Source organism: Salmo salar, chromosome 06, assembly GCF_965601325.2.
Source record: "Salmo salar chromosome 06, fSalSal1, whole genome shotgun sequence".
In the NCBI taxonomy this organism is placed as follows: domain Eukaryota; kingdom Metazoa; phylum Chordata; class Actinopteri; order Salmoniformes; family Salmonidae; genus Salmo; species Salmo salar.
The window spans coordinates 24,148,381-24,167,527 of NC_138296.1; the positions used below are offsets into that span (position 1 = coordinate 24,148,381).

At 45.3% G+C, this 19,147-nt stretch overlaps 1 protein-coding gene across 2 annotated transcripts in view; it reads left to right on the forward strand.

Moving 5' to 3' along the window:
• The window catches only part of LOC106606598 (TOM1-like protein 2), a 36,911-nt gene that overhangs the window by 1,425 nt on the left and 16,339 nt on the right, over positions 1–19,147 (forward strand). For both annotated transcript variants that reach the window (XM_045719959.2, XM_045719961.2), the window contains exons 2-7: positions 11,418–11,502; positions 14,758–14,836; positions 15,619–15,768; positions 16,134–16,268; positions 17,201–17,386; positions 18,131–18,247. In XM_045719959.2, coding sequence (XP_045575915.2) covers positions 11,418–11,502; positions 14,758–14,836; positions 15,619–15,768; positions 16,134–16,268; positions 17,201–17,386; positions 18,131–18,247 — 752 coding nt within the window. The remainder of the gene's footprint in view (positions 1–11,417; positions 11,503–14,757; positions 14,837–15,618; positions 15,769–16,133; positions 16,269–17,200; positions 17,387–18,130; positions 18,248–19,147) is intronic.

Below are 19,147 nucleotides of genomic sequence, written 5' to 3' on the forward strand. Positions count from 1 at the left end.
CTTTTATTTTCCACCCTGTCTGTATGGTTTATAGTAGCTCTGGTCCAGGGCTTCACGTGCGAGTGAGCGTCAGTAAGCCACACATAATGCCCTGGACCAGAGCTAGGTTCATACTGAGGCCTTATACAGTAGGGCACGCAAAATATATGGATAGGGAATGCCTGATTTGATAGGCTTGGTCCACTGTGTAGTGTGCATAGATCTTCTATCTACTGTACTAATAACCATGACGGTTAGCTTTGCGAACAGCTCTAAGGCTTTTATAATCACAGTCATAATATCTTAAGGCTCAGTTAGCCTAGTTTGTTTACCCCTGCAACAGGTGTAACTGGCTCAGTCTGTGGACATTTCTCCAGGCCTTGCTCCCGGCCTGGGATTTGGGAGATAATAACTGAGTGATCCCTGCGGTTGGGATTGGTTTAGATATGGCAAAGCAGGAATAGTTTTTCACTTCTAGGTGAGGGGGGTCTAGGCTATTTCACAACTTCTATAGCACCTCCATATTATAAGTTAAAGGTTAAATTTAAAAAATAGCGTTGTTATAGGCTTGCTGCTTTTGAGGGCTGTTTAACAAGTGTGGACTTCTAAGTTCAGTGGCTATATATACAGCCTTGTGTTTTATCACTGGTGATAATTTCCATAAGCATCATTGTCTGTTATACAGTTGCCTGGGAGTCTCTGACTACCAGAAGGGCCCAACATTGGCTATTACTCATATATAAAGCACTTCTACAGAAACTCCCATACTACCTCACTTCTAAATTGGAAATCTAGTAACTATAAGACTCAGTCTCTAGACTGGTTGGTACTAGAGGTTCCGCGGGTCACCTCTGAGTTAGTAACTGAAAGCAGTCTTCCCTATGGCCCTCCATCCTGGAATGACCTACAGGTCACTCTAAAACTTGATTATTTGGTCCCAAATTGGGTATTTTGGGTTCTTGTTGTTATTGATCGTATATATTTGTTAGTACTGCCCTTTTGAATGTAATGTAATTCATTTGAAATGTTGTATCTGTAATTTGGTTGAATGGTTCCTCACATTGCTTCAACTGTTGTTCTCAGGGCACCATTGGAAATGAGACCCTGGTCCCAATGGGTTCCCCAGGTTAAATAAAGGTTAATAATATAAAATGTAATACAATGGACTGTTTCCAACCCCAGGTGGTGCAGACTCTGTGATAAAGTGTAGTCTGGCCAGAAGGAGAGTGGGGCTGGGCTGAGATAAGATGTGGTTGTGATGATTGGATGGGACTGGGCTGAGATAAGATGTGGTTGTGATGATTGGATGGGACTGGGCTGAGGCTAGGTAGGACTCTACTGGGCCTATGTACCCTCAGGCAGGGACTGTGTCCTTCATTGATAGTCACTGATTATCTAACAGCACGTCTACATCCACAGCAAAACTATTGGATTGACGATTGCACGAACAATGGAACATGGCAGAATACTAACCAGGGCTCCGTGGATAGAATAGTTAGGCTATAAATGTTTTATAAAGACATTAGCTACAACTATATCAATATCCTATGTTATAAAGGTCTTTGTACAGTATTCTTACAGCTCAAGGCTGTTGCTACAACCATAATTATTCTATTTTATGAAGATCTTAGTACTGTACAGTGCATACAATTCACTTTTTGGTCCACCAGCCACTGTGGCAGGTAGATTTAAGCAATAAGGCCCGAGGGGGTGTGGTATATGGCCAATATACCACGGATAAGGGCTGTTCTTAAGCATGACGCAACGCGGAGTGCCTGGATACAGCCCTTGCCCTTATTGGCAATATACCACAAACACCCGAGGTACCTTATTGCTATTATAAACTGGTTACCAATGTAATTAGAGCAGTAAAAATACATGTTTTGTCATACCCATGGTATACGGTCTGATATACCAAGGCTTTTAGCCAATCACTGCTTTCAGCCAATCAGCATTAAGTTTTCGAACCACTCAGTTTATTATTTTTTCCCCCTGCTAAAATTATACCAACAAAACACACAAAAAACAGATGAGCATGCTTTGTAATGTTTCTAAAACAATACATGTATTATTAGTAAGAAATAATGTTTTATATTGTTTCATTTCATTTTTTTGTGACCTGAGTCATTAAACCAAACTATCACAGATGAGACAAACATTTTCCCCTGCTCATTTAAGGGTGGGAGGTTACCGTGGTAGCGCGACTAGAGTCATGTTTGAGCCTGTGATTGAGTCTGACTAGGAGAGGCGTTGTTTTCTCTTCCCTTGCAATTGGAACTCAAACATAGAAAAACAACCTAGCCTGTGAACAACACAATGTAAATGGACAAGGACAAGTCTCACTTCAGTAGACTTTCGGGTCAAGTAAATTAGACCAATTCTTATGCCTGTGCGCAGCGCTTCTAAAAATGCACCTTTCGCTCAGCTCTTCGCATGCACCCAGCCAGGCAGTGTTCCAGCGCAAGATGGAATAGGCTATATAGGATTCGTAGTTCATAGACTTCATTTACCAGCTATGAAACAAAATGTCAGAAATACTTTGAAAAAAGCTACTGGAGCATTTATTTGACTAAAAATGTGATCGAACTTGACTTTTTATTCACAAATGCGAGTGAAATGCTTGCACTGTGGAGCCCTTACTACCCGCCAACGTGGCTGGTGAAATATACATTTTACCCACCAATGACAAAATCTACCCCCAGGTGTTAATTTTAGGCCCTGGTACTGTTCAAGGCCTTAGCTACAACCATAACTATCCTATGTTATAAAGGTCTTTAGTACTGTATACTTACTGCTCAGTTGAGATCTTGTCTAGCCTAACAAACTAGACAGATGACAAGGTAAGCTGTCCTCTCTGCATTGTCTCTGAGAGAATCTCCTAGGATGTCACCCAGGCATATTGCACAAACAGTTTCCCATGCATTCAGTCCAGTTTCTCATGGTCAGGCCTTTTTCCGAAGGTGAGATATCGATGTCTGAAGCTGCTAATAGCCACAGTTTATTAGCCTCTAGTCATGCATCTGTGTGATATCGAATGGGAACATATCATGGGTATACTCTGGAGGAAGGAAGATATATCTGGAACCAGAGCTATTTGTGCTGCCTTATCAACTCCATTGGTCATCATGGTCACAATCTGGGACCAGGCTAGAAGGAAGTTGGTCTGAGGAGGTGCAGAAGAAAGGTCTTTCATTGCTGTGAGTGTAGCCTACAGGCCAGGGTGGGGCCCCCTGCCCACTGGCCTGCTTCCCCGGCCAGCTTGGTGCCAAGTCATGCTAGATGGCCACCGCTGAACACAACCACACCAGCTAGGCTAAGTCACTACCATCATCATCATCATTGTCAGCTCAGAGAGCGGTCTGCTCAGGTCACTGCACACTGTGCCCAGCGAGCAGCAGAGTGGATCTTTAATTTCTTTAGGAGCTACTAGCTTTAAATCATCTGCCCCAGTGTGTTATCTCTCTGGTTGAGTGCTCACTGTACTGTGCTGTACTGTGCTGTCCATAAAGGCCTTCTGTCTGTCCGTGTGGATACAGTGCTGGTGGCGAGAGTGGTACCCAACAGTACAGCAGCAACAGGACAGGGGAAAGGGATCAGGTTCACTTCTCACAGAGGAAATGGGAGAGCACTCAGAGACAGGGCAACAGAACAGGCAGCAACCCTACTGATGAGGTTTGCATTGTGCATCTTAATTGTCCTTTCTTGCCTTAAGTGGCCTGACAGGCAGGGGGTGGACAGGATGAGAGAGAGAGAGGCTGGGTGGATGTTGTGTGTGTTAGCAAGTGTGTGTTTATCTTTGCAGTGTGTGTGCATGTTTATGTTGGGATGTATGGATGGTGCGTTTGTTTGCGGTGTGTGTGTGTGGCTTGAGGTTTGATACTAGTGAAACTACTCTGTCTCAGAGTACAGTTGGCCTAGATGCTGACTCCATCTCTTTCCCTTTAGCTGCTGAAGAGACAGAGACCATCATAGAGGGAAAGCAGCTAGACATCCTGGAGGAAACAGAACAATCTGCCTGCCATCTCCATTAGTGGAAGGGTTAGTGTAGCTAGCAGGCCCATGGATTTGTCCCTAATGGGTTGGAGCACTCTCTGGTAATAAGCCCTCTATGACGAGATGTTGAAAAGACAGAGGAATAGTTCGGTAACCATGGATACATGTTTGGGTCATATAATGAGCCAATTTCAAATGTCTATCTCAGGGCTATGCATTAGTGGATTGAGGAATAGAGCGTGAGAGGGATGAAGACAGACAAAGGGGGGAAAAGAGAGAGAGAAAAGATAGTGGGATAGAGAAAGGAAGAGGGTGAGAGAGAGAGAGAGAGAGAACAGAAGGTGAGCAAAGAGGGATCTGAAACAGAGATTTGTGGAGTTGGCAGTGGATGGCACAGCCTTCCGCCTGTGTGGCCACGTGACTGGTTGTACTGGTTTCACTCCATGGCACTGGGACACTGTCTGGGGGTGGAGCCTGGGTTGAACTCGCACCCAATCAGTCTCTCTTCTATTTGCAAAGCTCTGGTTGTAATGTCTGTCTTGTTCCATGAATAGAGGCCTCAAAAAGTATGACTGTATAGGGCTGTTAGGGTGACCATATTACCGCCACACCGGTGGTCATGATGGCAGTCAAATTCCACATGACTGTTTAGTCACGGTAATTAGCCTTCTCCAAGCGCTGATGCTGCTGATGGTCATTAGTAGCCTACCAAACATGCTAACTGCCTGGTACTCAGCACTCTATTGTCCCTCTAATCACTCTGACATCAATGCAAATGTAATCGAAAATCTAATCAAACATTTCACGTGAGCCCATGAGCTCATGCTGCGCAACATTTCTATAGGCTATGCAATTGCGTGAGAAAAGAGATTTGATGACCTCTATTAAAAAGAGGAGGATCCCATCAGTTTTCTATAGGCAAGGCCTACTATATTTATTTATCAACTTTCCTAATATTAAGCACATTGACTTTCTTTACAACAGGAGAATAGCCTACCTGGCTGGCAGGAAAATGAACCATGGGAAAAGTGTCCTACATTCACTATTTAAGTGCATAGATTACTTAATTTTTTCTGCCACTGTTTCGAAATAGGTGCATGATAATGGTCCATTCAAAATCCAAACATATTTCTCACACATTATTTAGTTTATGTAAAGACAAGATTAAATCAAGAATAGTCTGATGGGTGTTCAGACTATGGGTGACCAAATAGAGAATGACATTTCCCATAGAACAAAAACCCCTTTTTGAGCTAAATCCACTTTTTGTCCGCCCAGATACAGAAATCCCTCCCAAGAAACATACTGCAGATTGGTGGAAAAAGATGTCTCAGGTTAAGAAACAAGAATACAGTCTACAATAATCTCCCTAAAGTACAGAGGCAAGCATTGGATGTTTTAAAAAAGGATTCCACTTTGATAGTGTGTAATGCTGACAAGGGCGGATCTATGGTGTCGTTAAACCGTGGTGACTATGTGAATGACATCTGGGGACAATTGAACAATACTTTTTCTATCAGAAATTGTCACGTGACCCTACACCCCTGTTCAAAGATGAGATTCACTGCAAGCTGAAGTCTCTTATGGAAAGTGGAGACATTATGCAAAAAGAATATGAGTTCATGAAAGTCGACTGTCCAATCAGGAGCGTCATTCATGCCTTACCAAAAATCCACAAAACGACTGGATAAGCCACCAGGGAGACCTATTGTGGCCTCCATTGACTGAAAATATTTCTGCATTTGTTGATTTCTTTGCATGATTAACACCCTCAAGACAATGCACAACATGAATGGGGAGATGCTTATGGCTTGTTTTGACGTTGAATCACTGCATACTAATATCCTCCATCAGGGAGGCCTAGAAGCCATGGCACATTACCTCAGTCAACGACCCACTGGCACAGTAGCTTGCTGAGATTGTTCTAAGAACTTTTTCATGTTTGAAAATGGCATGTTCATTCAACAGAAGGGAACTGCTACGGGTAGTAAAATGGCACCCAATTATGCCAATCTGTATGTGCTTTTATTTTTTTAGAAGGTGATTTTTCAGCCCTAATAATCCATTCTTGCACCATATTAGACTCTGGAAACGCTTAATTGATGACGTATTCGTTCTATTCCAGGGCACAGCGGAGGAACTTCATCGATTCCACTCCTCCATCAATACAAGCAGTGAACATTTGAAATTCACTGCTTGTGAAATACGATTTCTTGATCTATACAGGAAGCCGATTGACAGAAATTCCCTATTACGCGGAGACAGCTTCCACCCTACACCCCTAAAAAATAACCTCCCCATTAGCCAATACAGTCGCATACGTAGGATTTGTAGTACACGGAGTGACTATGTCAAACAAACCGACCATCTGGATGAGCGTTTCAGACAGCGGGGTTACCCAGGGGAATGGCTGCATGACGCAAGGGAACGGTATAAAAATATGACCCGGGATGACAGCCTCACGTCCAAACCTCCCCGCTCTCCTGACCAACGCATTCAACGCTTCCTTCAGTACTCCCCACTTGGAAAACAGTTCAACCACATTATTAAAAACATTGGCACATCTTGAGCACTGGAGGAGGACAACTGGAAAAGACGTTTAAAGAACCCAACATCAGTCACATGGTGGTGAGGTCTGATCTTCCACCAGTGCCACGCAGTAACTTTCTAGACAATGTGCCGGACGGTAACTATAGATGTGGCGGATGCACCAAATGTAACTTCACGAACAAATGCACAATATTCAGTCACCCTATTACGGGCAAGGCCATTAAGATTAAGGGCATCATTACATGTTCCACAAAACATGATATACCTGATCAAGTGTATTTGTGGTCTATGCTATGTAGGAAAAAACACAACGAGCTCTGAAAATAAGGATAGCAGAACCCAGGAGTAATATCAGATCCCATGACCAGAGAAACCCTGTGGCTGCGCATTTCATGGAGTCTCGTCACAACATTAGCTCTTTGAGATACATTGGCATGGAACATGTTAAGACTCCTAGGAGGGGTGGAGATACTGATAATGTATTATTAAGAGAATTGTTTTGGATTCCCCGTTTGTGCACCATGTCTCCTAGAGGTCTGAATCGAGAGTTTGATATCAGACCATTTGTTACCTGAATATGTTACTTCACTTTGATTTGTCTTGCCTTCCAGGTTACCCACTTGGTCGTTTTTTAAATGTATATTATGTTCTGGAACCATCACAGTACTCATTTAATTATTAGAGATACACGTTTGTTGCATCCACCATGCGTCATGTCCACAATGTGAGGTGAAATGTGGATATTTTGGGATGTGGACACTCAGTGTGTTTGACCTGATGAAGATTCGTTTCAGATCAAAACGTTGTCAATAAAGCGGTGAATTGGGAGCTTTAAAGGTGTGCAGGCCTTCTTGTTCTATACTAGAATCCTTTATTATCCCATCACCTATGTTTTTAAGGTTGTGCATATGACCACAAACTTTTCTATTGACAATATTAGCCTACCACATGTGAATGATCTATTATCACTTCTCAAATCAAGTTTTATTGGTCACAAACTCATACTTAGCAGATGTTATTGCGGGTGTAGTGAAATCACTTGTAAATGATGCCCAGCTTGTGTGCAGTAAGGCAAAAAACAGCACATGCTTTTTTTTGTGCAACTTTTTCAAATCATAGTCGCACACCTGGGCGGCAGCGTAGCCTAGTGGTTAGAGCGTTGGACTAGTAACCAAAAGGTTGCACGATCACATCCCCGAGCTGACAAGGTACAAATCTGTCGTTCTGACCCTGAACAAGGCAGTTAACCCACTGTTCCTAGGCTGTCATTGAAAATAAGAACTTGTTCGTAACTGACTTGCCTGGTTAAATAAAGGTAAAATATATATATATATATATATTTTTTTAAACATCTCATGTAGCCTAGCCCATAGGCATATATGTTTTGTTAAGGTTTGTATCACAACTAAAGTGGCCAAATAACGCCTTAAAATGAAGCACATTCATCCGCTTTACAAGGGGTGTAGAGACAACGCAGCGCGTGACTTTCAAGTTGTAGGCTATGTGAGGAAGCCAGGAGATGCTAAATGTGTTTGTTAATTAACGGTCAATTACCGTGAGACCGGCAATTATTTGCTTCCCAATCAACATCGGACAAAATCTCATGACCACAACATCCCTAACTAGGTCTGGTCCTTTCCTTCTCCCTTTCATTTTCCTCTTTCTCCCTCCCTCTTTTCCTCTCCCTGCCTGTCCGCTTTCCAATCCACTTGAGGAGATTACGTGGGGCGTGCCAGTGGAGATAGCAGTGGTTAAGACTTAACAACACTTAATGCTCTGCTGTTCACACACTGGGCCTGAGCAGCTAAACACCGTGTCATGCTGTTTACCTTGCCTTCTCATGTTCTGACATGTTGTTAGCAGAATACTGTCTTTGTGTACACAGGAAATACAGTGAGGGGGGGGAAAAAGTATTTGATCCCCTGCTGATTTTGTACGTTTGCCCACTGACAAAGAAATGATCAGTCTATAATTTTAATGGTAGGTTTATTTGAACAGTGAGAGACAGAATAACAACAACAAAAATCCAGAAAAACGCATGTCAAAAATGTTATAAAATGATTTGCATTTTAATGAGGGAAATAAGTATTTGACCCCTCTGCAAAACATGACTTAGTACTTGGTGGCAAAACCCTTGTTGGCAATCACAGAGGTCAGACGTTTCTTGTAGTTGGCCACCAGGTTTGCACACAACTCAGGAGGGATTTTGTCCCACTCCTGTTTGCAGATCTTCTCCAAGTCATTAAGGTTTCGAGGCTGACATTTGGCAACTCGAACCTTCAGCTCCCTCCACAGATTTTCTATGGGATTAAGGTCTGGAGACTGGCTAGGCCACTCCAGGACCTTAATGTGCTTCTTCTTGAGCCACTCCTTTGTTGCCTTGGCCGTGTGTTTTGGGTCATTGTCATGCTGGAATACCCATTCACGACCCATTTTCAATGCCCTGGCTGAGGGAAGGAGGTTCTCGCCCAAGATTTGACGGTACATGGCCCCGTCCATCGTCCCTTTGATGCGGTGAAGTTGTCCTGTCCACTTAGCAGAAAAACACCCCCAAAGCATAATGTTTCCAACTCCATGTTTGACGGTGGGGATGTTGTTCTTGGGGTCATAGGCAGCATTCCTCCTCCTCCAAACACAGCGAGTTGAGTTGATGCCAAAGAGCTCCATTTTGGTCTCATCTGACCACAACATTTTCACCCAGTTGTCCTCTGAATCATTCAGATGTTCATTGGCAAACTTCAGACGGGCATGTATATGTGCTTTCTTGAGCAGGGGGACCTTGCGGGCCCTGCAGGATTTCAGTCCTTCACGGCGTAGTGTGTTACCAATTGTTTTCTTGGTGACTATGGTCCCAGCTGCCTTGAGATCATTGACAAGATCCTCCCGTGTAGTTCTGGGCTGATTCCTCGTCGTTCTCATGATCATTGTAACTCCACGAGGTGAGATCTTGCATGGAGCCCCAGGCCGAGGGATATTGACAGTTCTTTTGTGTTTCTTCCATTTGCGAATAATCACACCAACTGTTGTCACCTTCTCACCAAGTTGTTTGGCGATGGTCTTGTAGCCCATTCCAGCCTTGTGTAGGTCTACAATCTTGTCCCTGACATCCTTGGAGAGCTCTTTGGTCTTGGCCATGGTGGAGAGTTTGGAATTTGATTGATTTCTTCTGTGGACAGGTGTCTTCTATACAGGTAACAAGCTGAGATTAGGAGCACTCCCTTTAAGAGTGTGCTCCTAATCTCAGCTTGTTACCTGTATAAAAGACACCTGGGTGCCAGAAATCTTTCTGATTGAGAGGGGGGTCAAATACTTATTTCCCTCATTAAAATGCAAATCAATTAATAACATTTTTGACATGCGTTTTTCTGGATTTTTTTGTTGTTATTCTGTCTCTCACTGTTCAAATAAACCTACCATTTAAAATTATAGACTGATTTCTTTGTCAGTGGGCAAACGTACAAAATCAGCAGGGGATCAAATACTTTTTTCCCTCACTGTACATTTTTTGAGTAATATTTAGATTAGAGGCAGTGTGAAAGGAGAGAAACAGACACCAAAAGCATTAGTGGTAGACTGTGTGATCTGACGGGTTGGAAGGAGAGGGGAGGTAGAGGCCAGAACAGGACACATAGCCCCAGAGAGAGGTCCTTGGCCTGGGCATGCCACACTGCTCTGAGCCCCTGGGCTGGAGGTGGAAATGTTCTGAGCCATGAGCTAACCTAGAGCTAGTCTAGTCATCATTTTAGCTCTGTTTTGACTCTAAAAACCTCTAGCTCTTGCTGGCTCAGTTTCCTTATTTTCTGCCAGCGAAGAACAGGAGTGAGACTAGGTCTGCTTCCCAAATTACACCCCATTCACTATGTAGTCCACTACTTTCAACCAGGGCTCAAAGGGAATTGTATTCCATGTGGGACACACACACAGTTCTTTAATCCTGTTTCATGGAGGGATGAATTCAGCACGGTAATTGGTCGACACCAGTGGTAGTGGACTTCCAGACGTCAGCTCAATTATGTCATTATAAAACTTCAATGTTACTGACTGTGTTGAAAAGCCAATAGCCCAAATCCTGTCACGTTTCCCTCTATTACTTTCCTCTCTAAGACAATGCAGAGAACACCCATGATCCTGTTTAAATAGGTTAAAATGCATCACACATGAGGTGATTGGTGAAAGCACCACAGTGGAAGCCTTGCTCACACCTATCCAAGCATGTTAGATCATCAGACATCAACCTACATCCAGGAAGGGAGGAAGAATGCATTTTTAACATCTGAAAATGCTTAGGCCTACACTACAGTTATCAAACGAGACACATCAAGACCGAGAGATTGGCTTACTACAGAAAACAGTAACAGGTTATCTCTTTTTTACGTGCTTGGTTACACAACTTTTTGTCATGCCCACAGTAATGTTACATAAGCCATGGAGTTTAGGCTAATTAGTGCGGCTTGTTGAGGTAAGGGGACAGGTCACAGCGCAGTCAGACTGAAATATAGCCCAAGGCTTAGTGGACAGTGGGTTGGCAGAGTACTGACTCTAGGTCTGTTATAAAAACCTGTTTTACATCTCCCATCTTGTTAATCAATCAGGCCTCATTTATTTTATTTATTTTACATCAGCAGTTGTCACAAGCTGCCCAGCCTAGACCCCACAGAGCAAGAAAAGCAGAAGTGAAAGCACCAGGAAGAACTCCCTAGAAGGAAGAAACCTAGGTAGGAACCAGTCCCAAAGGGGTGGTTCATCCTTTTTGGGCTGTACCGGTTATTCCTATGGGGTTAGGTGTTGCTCACCGCTCGTCTAGGGGAAACTTCCTACTACTTAGTGTCCTCCTTGGTCCAGTGAGCAGGCTTGTTTACTTCCTGTTTTTGTTGACTTCCTGTTGTCTCTTCCAGAGAAGGCCACGGATGGTGGCCTGCAGGCTGAGGACTGGACCCTCAACATGGAGATCTGTGACATCATCAATGAGACGGAGGAAGGGTGAGCTACAGACTACATCAGAATACTCCAACACTTTCACCTGACTGACTGACCCGACCCTCTTATCACACTCAAAAATAACATACAAATGATGTGCACAAATACAATACAACTTTATTGTCCATTAGTTATAGTGAACAACAGACATTTGTCTTCTGCTCTCAAACACTCTACATGGCACACATCACACATGCAGTTGAGACAAGCACAGGGTCAAGCTGCAGTGCAGATAGATTGGAATGAGAAAATGTCCTTTTTTACTAATTAGCGTTAATTTTTCTTTGAGTTTAATGAGATAAAAGTTGTTGACTCCTGAAATTGGTTGAGTGCTGTGACCTTTAGGAACAACTGGAGGGATTCAAACCTACAATTCTTTCCTCTTCCCCGAATCATTCTTCTGATTCCCCTTTCTCTATATTTTTTCTCTCCCTTTCTGTCTCTCACATTCCTCATGCCCACATGCACTCAGGCTTTGGCACACACACACACACACACACTGAGACTCTCACTCGCAGCCCCAGTCACTCTATTCTGCTTGACTGAACACTGGGGTGTCTTGTGTTCCAGTCACAGTGGTTAACAGGTCCGGTATGACTGTCTACTGGCTAGCTGTCTGAAGTCCTGGGAGAACACTATTACAGTACAATCCAGGAAAAAAAAAATGCCCCATGTCTTTTGAGATATCAGTCCCTCGCCTCCATTACAACTTCCACTGCCTACTTGAAGCGTTGTGTAATTTGAGTGTGAAGGCTACCAAGTAACAAATTACTATTGCCTTTGTGTATTGTGGTAGTGTAGGAAGTCAGACATGGTGACAACTGAATGGCATGCAGGCAATCCTCTTTAGGTTCAGACAAGGACATGCATGTGGAAGAAATGCCAGCTAGCTGGACTAATGCCACTTATCAGACAGATAAACATAGACTGCCTACCTGAAACTTCTGGAAGTGGAACCTTTGACATGATGTAACACCCATGCACACCAGTATTCCCTGAGCTCCTCTCTTTCTATAGTCTGTCTGTGTCTGAAGGCCTCAACTCCCTCCCATAGGAGCCACTAGTGTCAGGGAGAGACTGACTGTCTGTGAGACTACTGCCTGAGCACTACTCCGTTAATGTTTTATGCACTGCATGCACTCAGCCGTGGCTGTCACAGACAGTGAGATACACGCTCTCATTTCTCCTCTGAAACTTCACAGAGCTCCAGAGTTCATGGAAGCTCGTTACCTCATCTGTAACAGATCGCTTTCTCTATTAAGATTAGCTTTGATCGTTCTATAGGGCAAACAGACAGGCAGGCAGAAAGACAGATATAAACTCAGCATAAAAAGAAACGTCCCTTTTTCAGGACCCTGTCTTTCAAAGATAATTTGTAAAAATCCTAATAACTTCACAGATCTTCTTTGTAAAGGGTTTAAACACGGTTTCCCTTGCTTGTTCAATGAACCATAAACAATTAATGAACATTCACCTGTGGAATGGTCATTAAGACGCTAACAGCTTACAGACGGTAGGCAATTAAGGTCACAGTTATGAAAACTTAGGACACTAAAGAGGCCTTTCTACTGGCTCTGAAAAACACCAAAAGAAAGATGCCCAGGGTCCCTGCTCATCTGCGTGAACGTGCCTTAGGCATGCTGCAAGGAGGCATGAGGACAGAAGATGTGGCTAGGGAAATAAATTGCAATGTCCGTACTGTGAGACGCCTAAGACAGCGCTACAGGGAGACAGGACGGACAGCTGATCGTCCTCGCAGTGGCAGACCACGTGTAACAACACCTGCACAGGATCGGTACATCCAAACATCACACCTGCGGGACAGGTACAGGATGGCAACAACAACTGACCGAGTTACACCAGGAACGCACAATCCCTCCATCAGTGCTCAGACTGTCCGCAATAGGCTGAGGCTGGACTGAGGGCTTGTAGGCCTGTTGTAAGGCAGGTTCTCACCAGACATCACCGGCAACAACGTCGCCTATGGGTACAAACCCACCATCGCTGGACCAGACAGGACTGGTAAAGTCACGGTTTTGTCTCACCAGGGGTGATGGTTTGGATTCGCGTTTATCGTCGAAGGAATGAGCGTTACACCGAGGCCTGTACTCTGGAGCGGGATCGATTTGGAGGTGGAGGGTCCGTCATGGTCTGGGGCAGGGTGTCACAGCATCATCGGACTGAGCTTGTTGTCATTGCAGGCAATCTCGACACTGTGAGTTACAGGGAAGACATCCTCCTCCCTCATGTGGTACCTTTCCTGCAGGCTCATCCTGACATGACCCTCCAGCATGACAATGCCACCACGCACAGAACGAGCAGTATGGCTGATTTCCTGCTAGACAGGAATGTCAGTGTTCTGCCATGGCCAGCGAAGAGCCCGGATCTCAATCCCATTGAGCACGTCTGGGACCTGTTGGATCGGATGATAAGGGCTAGGGCCATTCCCCCCAGTAATGTCCGGGAACTTGCAGGTGCCTTGGTGGAAGAGTGGGTTAACATCTCACAGCAAGAACTGACAAATCTGGTGCAGTCCATGAGGAGGAGATGCACTGCAGTACTTAATGCAGCTGGTGGCCACACCAGATACTGACTGTTACTTTTGAATTTTGCTAGGACCGTTTGGGAGCTGGTCTGAGGGGCTTAATGGGAGGGATATGTAACCTCAAAACTGTTATTGGTTTGGAACTCTTTGTTATTGGTCTATTATTGTATACTGCTTAGTGATGTCACCAGGCAAGCCACAACTCCATCCATGCAAAACCTGCTGATTAGAAGGTCCTGTGTAAATTATATTTTTAACCAGCAATTATTAGGAAATAACACTGATCACATTATTTCAAACTTTCACAGTGTTAGTTTTAACAGCTGTTGTACAATATGATACAAAAAACTGAGTTTTGACTGCACTGGGCCTTTAATGAAGTGTGTGTGTTTAGACTGCCAGGTAGGTATCAATGTGTGGTTATTGCCCCACGGAGGAAAGATATTTACTGCTAGTTGCCTTGTGACGCCCCACTCCTGAGACCTGCGCACGGCTTCATACAAAATCAACAACGCCACGGCTAAGGTGGTTTAGGTCAATAAAAACAACGGGTTGAGTTGATAGCATGACCAAAGCCCTATGCTAATCCAAGAATGCCATGCATACTTTTACTTTACATTTTAAGATTAGCTGGTTAATCAAAGAATGACTTGCAGAACGCTAACAGGATCTCTGTGGGCTTAGCTAAGTTTCTATGTTTTGTGTTCCTGCAGGCCTAAAGACGCCATCCGGGCGCTGAAGAAGAGACTGAGTGGGAACAGGAACTACCGGGAGGTGATGCTAGGATTGACGGTGAGACAGGCTCTATTTGGGTTCCCAACGTTGACCCACCTAAATCTTTTCAGATGAACAATAGAGGGTGTGTGGTGTTGAAAAGCCTGAAACATGCAGGTTACATCACTGATCATGTGTCCAAGTGCATCTGGAGATGTTTTGGAATGTCTTGAGCCCACAATCTGCTACCCAGCGGTAGAACCTGACCATTCAAATCAATGGGATGTATTTTCTAAAGCCCGTTATACGCGGACAGAGCTAGGCCTAGTGAGGCTTATTGTCTGACCTCCCCCTCAACAACAACCTAGTCTCTGGGAAGAGAAACAGACACACAGACCTTTCACATTTAGAGCACACTTACCACATTTGCGAACACGCATGCATGCTTAACTAGGACAGTGCTATTATCTGTTACACTTGTTCTTCAAACCTGAGCTTCAAAAAGCCACCAACACACGTTCATGAATTAGCTGTCTGCTGTGTCTCACTGTGACTTCTCCCTCAGGCGATTTCTCAACTCTTATGTTTTTTCTGTCTTCATATTTTATTTTGTTTATGTGGATCTTGATTTTTTTTTTTGCTGCATCAAAGCTCCTGTATTCCATGACAGAAGTCAGCTCTTTATCAATATCTGACCACACTTCTCTTCTTACAGGGAGTTTCTCTCTATCATACTTTCTTTCTGATGTTTTCTCTCCTCTCTCAATTTCAATTTAAGGGGCTTTATTGGCATGGGAAACATTGTTTAGATATATCCTTTCTTTCTTTCTGATGTTTTACCTCTATCTTTCCATTTTTAGGTGCTGGAGACGTGTGTAAAGAACTGCGGCCACCGGTTTCACGTCCTCGTGGCTAACCGGGACTTCATTGATGGTGTCCTCGTCAAAATCATCTCCCCCAAAACCAACCCTCCCACCATTGTACAGGACAAAGTCCTGGCTCTGATCCAGGTACATTATATTGATCTAAGAAATCCCTAGGCTCCAACCTCCCATCTCTCACGCATTAGACAGAGAGCTGTAAGAGGCCAGGCTGCAGCAGTTAGGAAAACCCTACATCCAAAATGAGTCCAGACACCTCAAACAAACCCCTCTAAATACAGTGAGAGGAGGAGAAAGGACACCTTGTACCTGAGCTGCTCCAGGCAGGTAACCAGAGACTGAACACACACACACACAGGACTGAAGTCAGCAACACAACACCTGGGCCCTCACCATTTGGCCTTCATCTATCCACTCCTCTCACATGTCCACCAGGATGTAACGGCTCGGTGTTGCTTCCGGACCTTATTCTGTGTTTGTCTGTGTGTTGCCAGGCCTGGGCGGATGCCTTCAGGAGTAGCCCTGACCTGACGGGGGTGGTCCATATTTATGAGGAGCTGAAGAGGAAAGGCATCGAGTTCCCCATGGCTGACCTGGATGCTCTGTCACCCATCCACACACCACAGAGGGTGAGACCCAACACACATCCACACACCACAGAGGGTGTGACCCAACACACATCCGCACACCACAGAGGGTGTGACCCAACACGCATCCGCACACCACAGAGGGTGTGACCCAACACACATCCGCACACCACAGAGGGTGAGACCCAACACGCATCCGCACACCACAGAGGGTGAGACCCAACACGCATCCGCACACCACAGAGGGTGAGACCCAACACGCATCCGCACACCACAGAGGGTGAGACCCAACACGCATCCGCACACCACAGAGGGTGAGACCCAACACGCATCCGCACACCACAGAGGGTGAGACCCAACACGCATCCGCACACCACAGAGGGTGAGACCCAACACGCATCCGCACACCACAGAGGGTGAGACCCAACACGCATCCGCACACCACAGAGGGTGAGACCCAACACGCATCCGCACACCACAGAGGGTGAGACCCAACACGCATCCGCACACCACAGAGGGTGAGACCCAACACGCATCCGCACACCACAGAGGGTGAGACCCAACACGCATCCGCACACCACAGAGGGTGAGACCCAACACGCATCCGCACACCACAGAGGGTGAGACCCAACACGCATCCGCACACCACAGAGGGTGAGACCCAACACGCGCGTGCGCCACATGTTGTGTTCTCTCTACAGAGCTCTGCTAACTAACTACATGTTGTGTTCTCTCTACAGAGCTCTGCTAACTAACTACATGTTGTGTTCTCTCTACAGAGCTCTGCTAACTAACTACATGTTGTGTTCTCTCTACAGAGCTCTGCTAACTAACTACATGTTGTGTTCTCTCTACAGAGCTCTGCTAACTAACTACATGTTGTGTTCTCTCTACAGAGCTCTGCTAACTAACTACATGTTGTGTTCTCTCTACAGAGCTCTGCTAACTAACTACATGTTGTGTTCTCTCTACAGGGTCTACCAGAGGTGGACCCAGCTGTACTAAAGTACAAAGCCCCCATCCAGCCCCACGCTGCAGCCACAGCCACCCTCCCCAAGCCTGCAGCCGCCCCGGCTCCGGCCCCCGTCCCCCACATCCCCGTCCTACAGATACCACACATCCCCAACGTACAGGGCCCCATCACCGCCAACCCTGAACAGGTGAGGATAAAGATGGCCTCTGACGGCTAATGTTAAACTACTGCCAGGGTCATGTTCATTAGGCCCAAAACGGAAAAGAACTCACTGGACGTTGTCCAATAAAAAAACAAGTATCTCCTGTCCTGAGGGTTGCGTCAAAGAACTTGATATGCATAATACGGGGGTGCATCTCACTAATGTTAAGTGGCATCCCCTCTCCTCTCCTCTCCTCTCCTCTCCTCTCCTCTCCTCTCCTCTCCTCTCCTCTCCTCTCCTCTCCTCTCCTCTCCTCTCCTCTCTTCCCTTCCTCCTCTCTTCCCCTACTCTCCTTCAACTGCACTGGTATGATATGTGAGAACCATACTGTATGGCACTTGTTTTCACCGATCAAGTTCTAATAGGTTAGTGAGGATGAAGGAAAGGATATTAAAAGAATTGAGATGCATCCTGTAGGCCTTTATGCACAATCTTGGGCCCTGTTTGAAAACTGTCAACATACATCCTTCCTTCCTCCCCTCCTGGGTGTTATCAAATTTTATTGGTCACATACACATGGTTAGCAGATGTTAATGCGAGTGTAGCGAAATGCTTGTGCTTCTAGGTCCGACCGTGCAGTAATATCTAACAATTTCACAACAACTACCTTATACACACTGATCTAACATGCGTAGATGGGCAAAAGCAAGGGTGCCTCCACGTAGCTTTGATCAGATCAGGGAATACTTTCTCTCTCTCTGACCCTTGCCGCCTGTGTGTCCTCCTCAGATCGCCCGGTTGCGCAGTGAACTGGACATTGTGAGGGGAAACACCAAAGTGATGTCAGAGATGCTGACTGAGATGGTGCCTGGACAGGAGGACTCCTCGGACCTGGAACTCCTTCAGGTCAGAAAATGGACAACACCCAGCATAGAAATACAATGATAGAACATTGACTTGAATGGGGATGCCCATTCAAGTAATTATAGTTCTATAACTCCAGGTCAGATACTACATCCCCCATAGAAATAGAATTACACACCATTTTTCAAAATTTTTGAAAAATCCTGGACGACGCTGGGCCAATTGTGCGCCGCCCCATGGGTCTCCCGGTCGGCTGCGACAGAGTCTGGACTCGAACCCAGAATCTCTAGTGGCCCAGCTAGCACTGCGATGCAGTGCCTTAGACCACTGCGCCACTTGGGAGGCCCTCACAATTCCATAACATTGACTTGAATGGGGACATTCAGTCTAGTAATTCTATTTCTCTGTCCTAACTGTGGAAGCTTTTCATCATTGAGAATTTGAGACAGCTGTGCACTGCACGCACCATTAAAGAAATTCACCCATAGCGCTCCATCTGTTTAGTTTTTAGTTTTTTTTACCCCTAAATACAAGTTTATACCTTCCCTGCCGTAGTCACCCTGCTGCTCAACTGAAATGTGTTGGAACTCATTTAGCCCACTAGGGGGAGTAGTACCACCACTCTAGGGGGAGTAGTACCACCACTCTAGGGGGAGTAGTACCACCACTCTAGGGGGAGTAGTACCACCACTCTAGGGGGAGTAGTAGCACCACTCTAGGGGGAGTAGTACCACCACTTTAGGGGAATGGGGGATACCTAGTCAGTTGTACAACTGAAATGTGTCTTCAGCATTTAACCCAACCCCTCTGAATCAGAGAGGTGTGGGGGGCTGCCTTAATCGACATCCACGTCTTCCGCACCCGGGGAACAGTGGGTTAACTGCCTTGTTCAGGAGCAGAACAACAGATTTGTACCTTGTCAGCTTGGCGATACAATCCAGC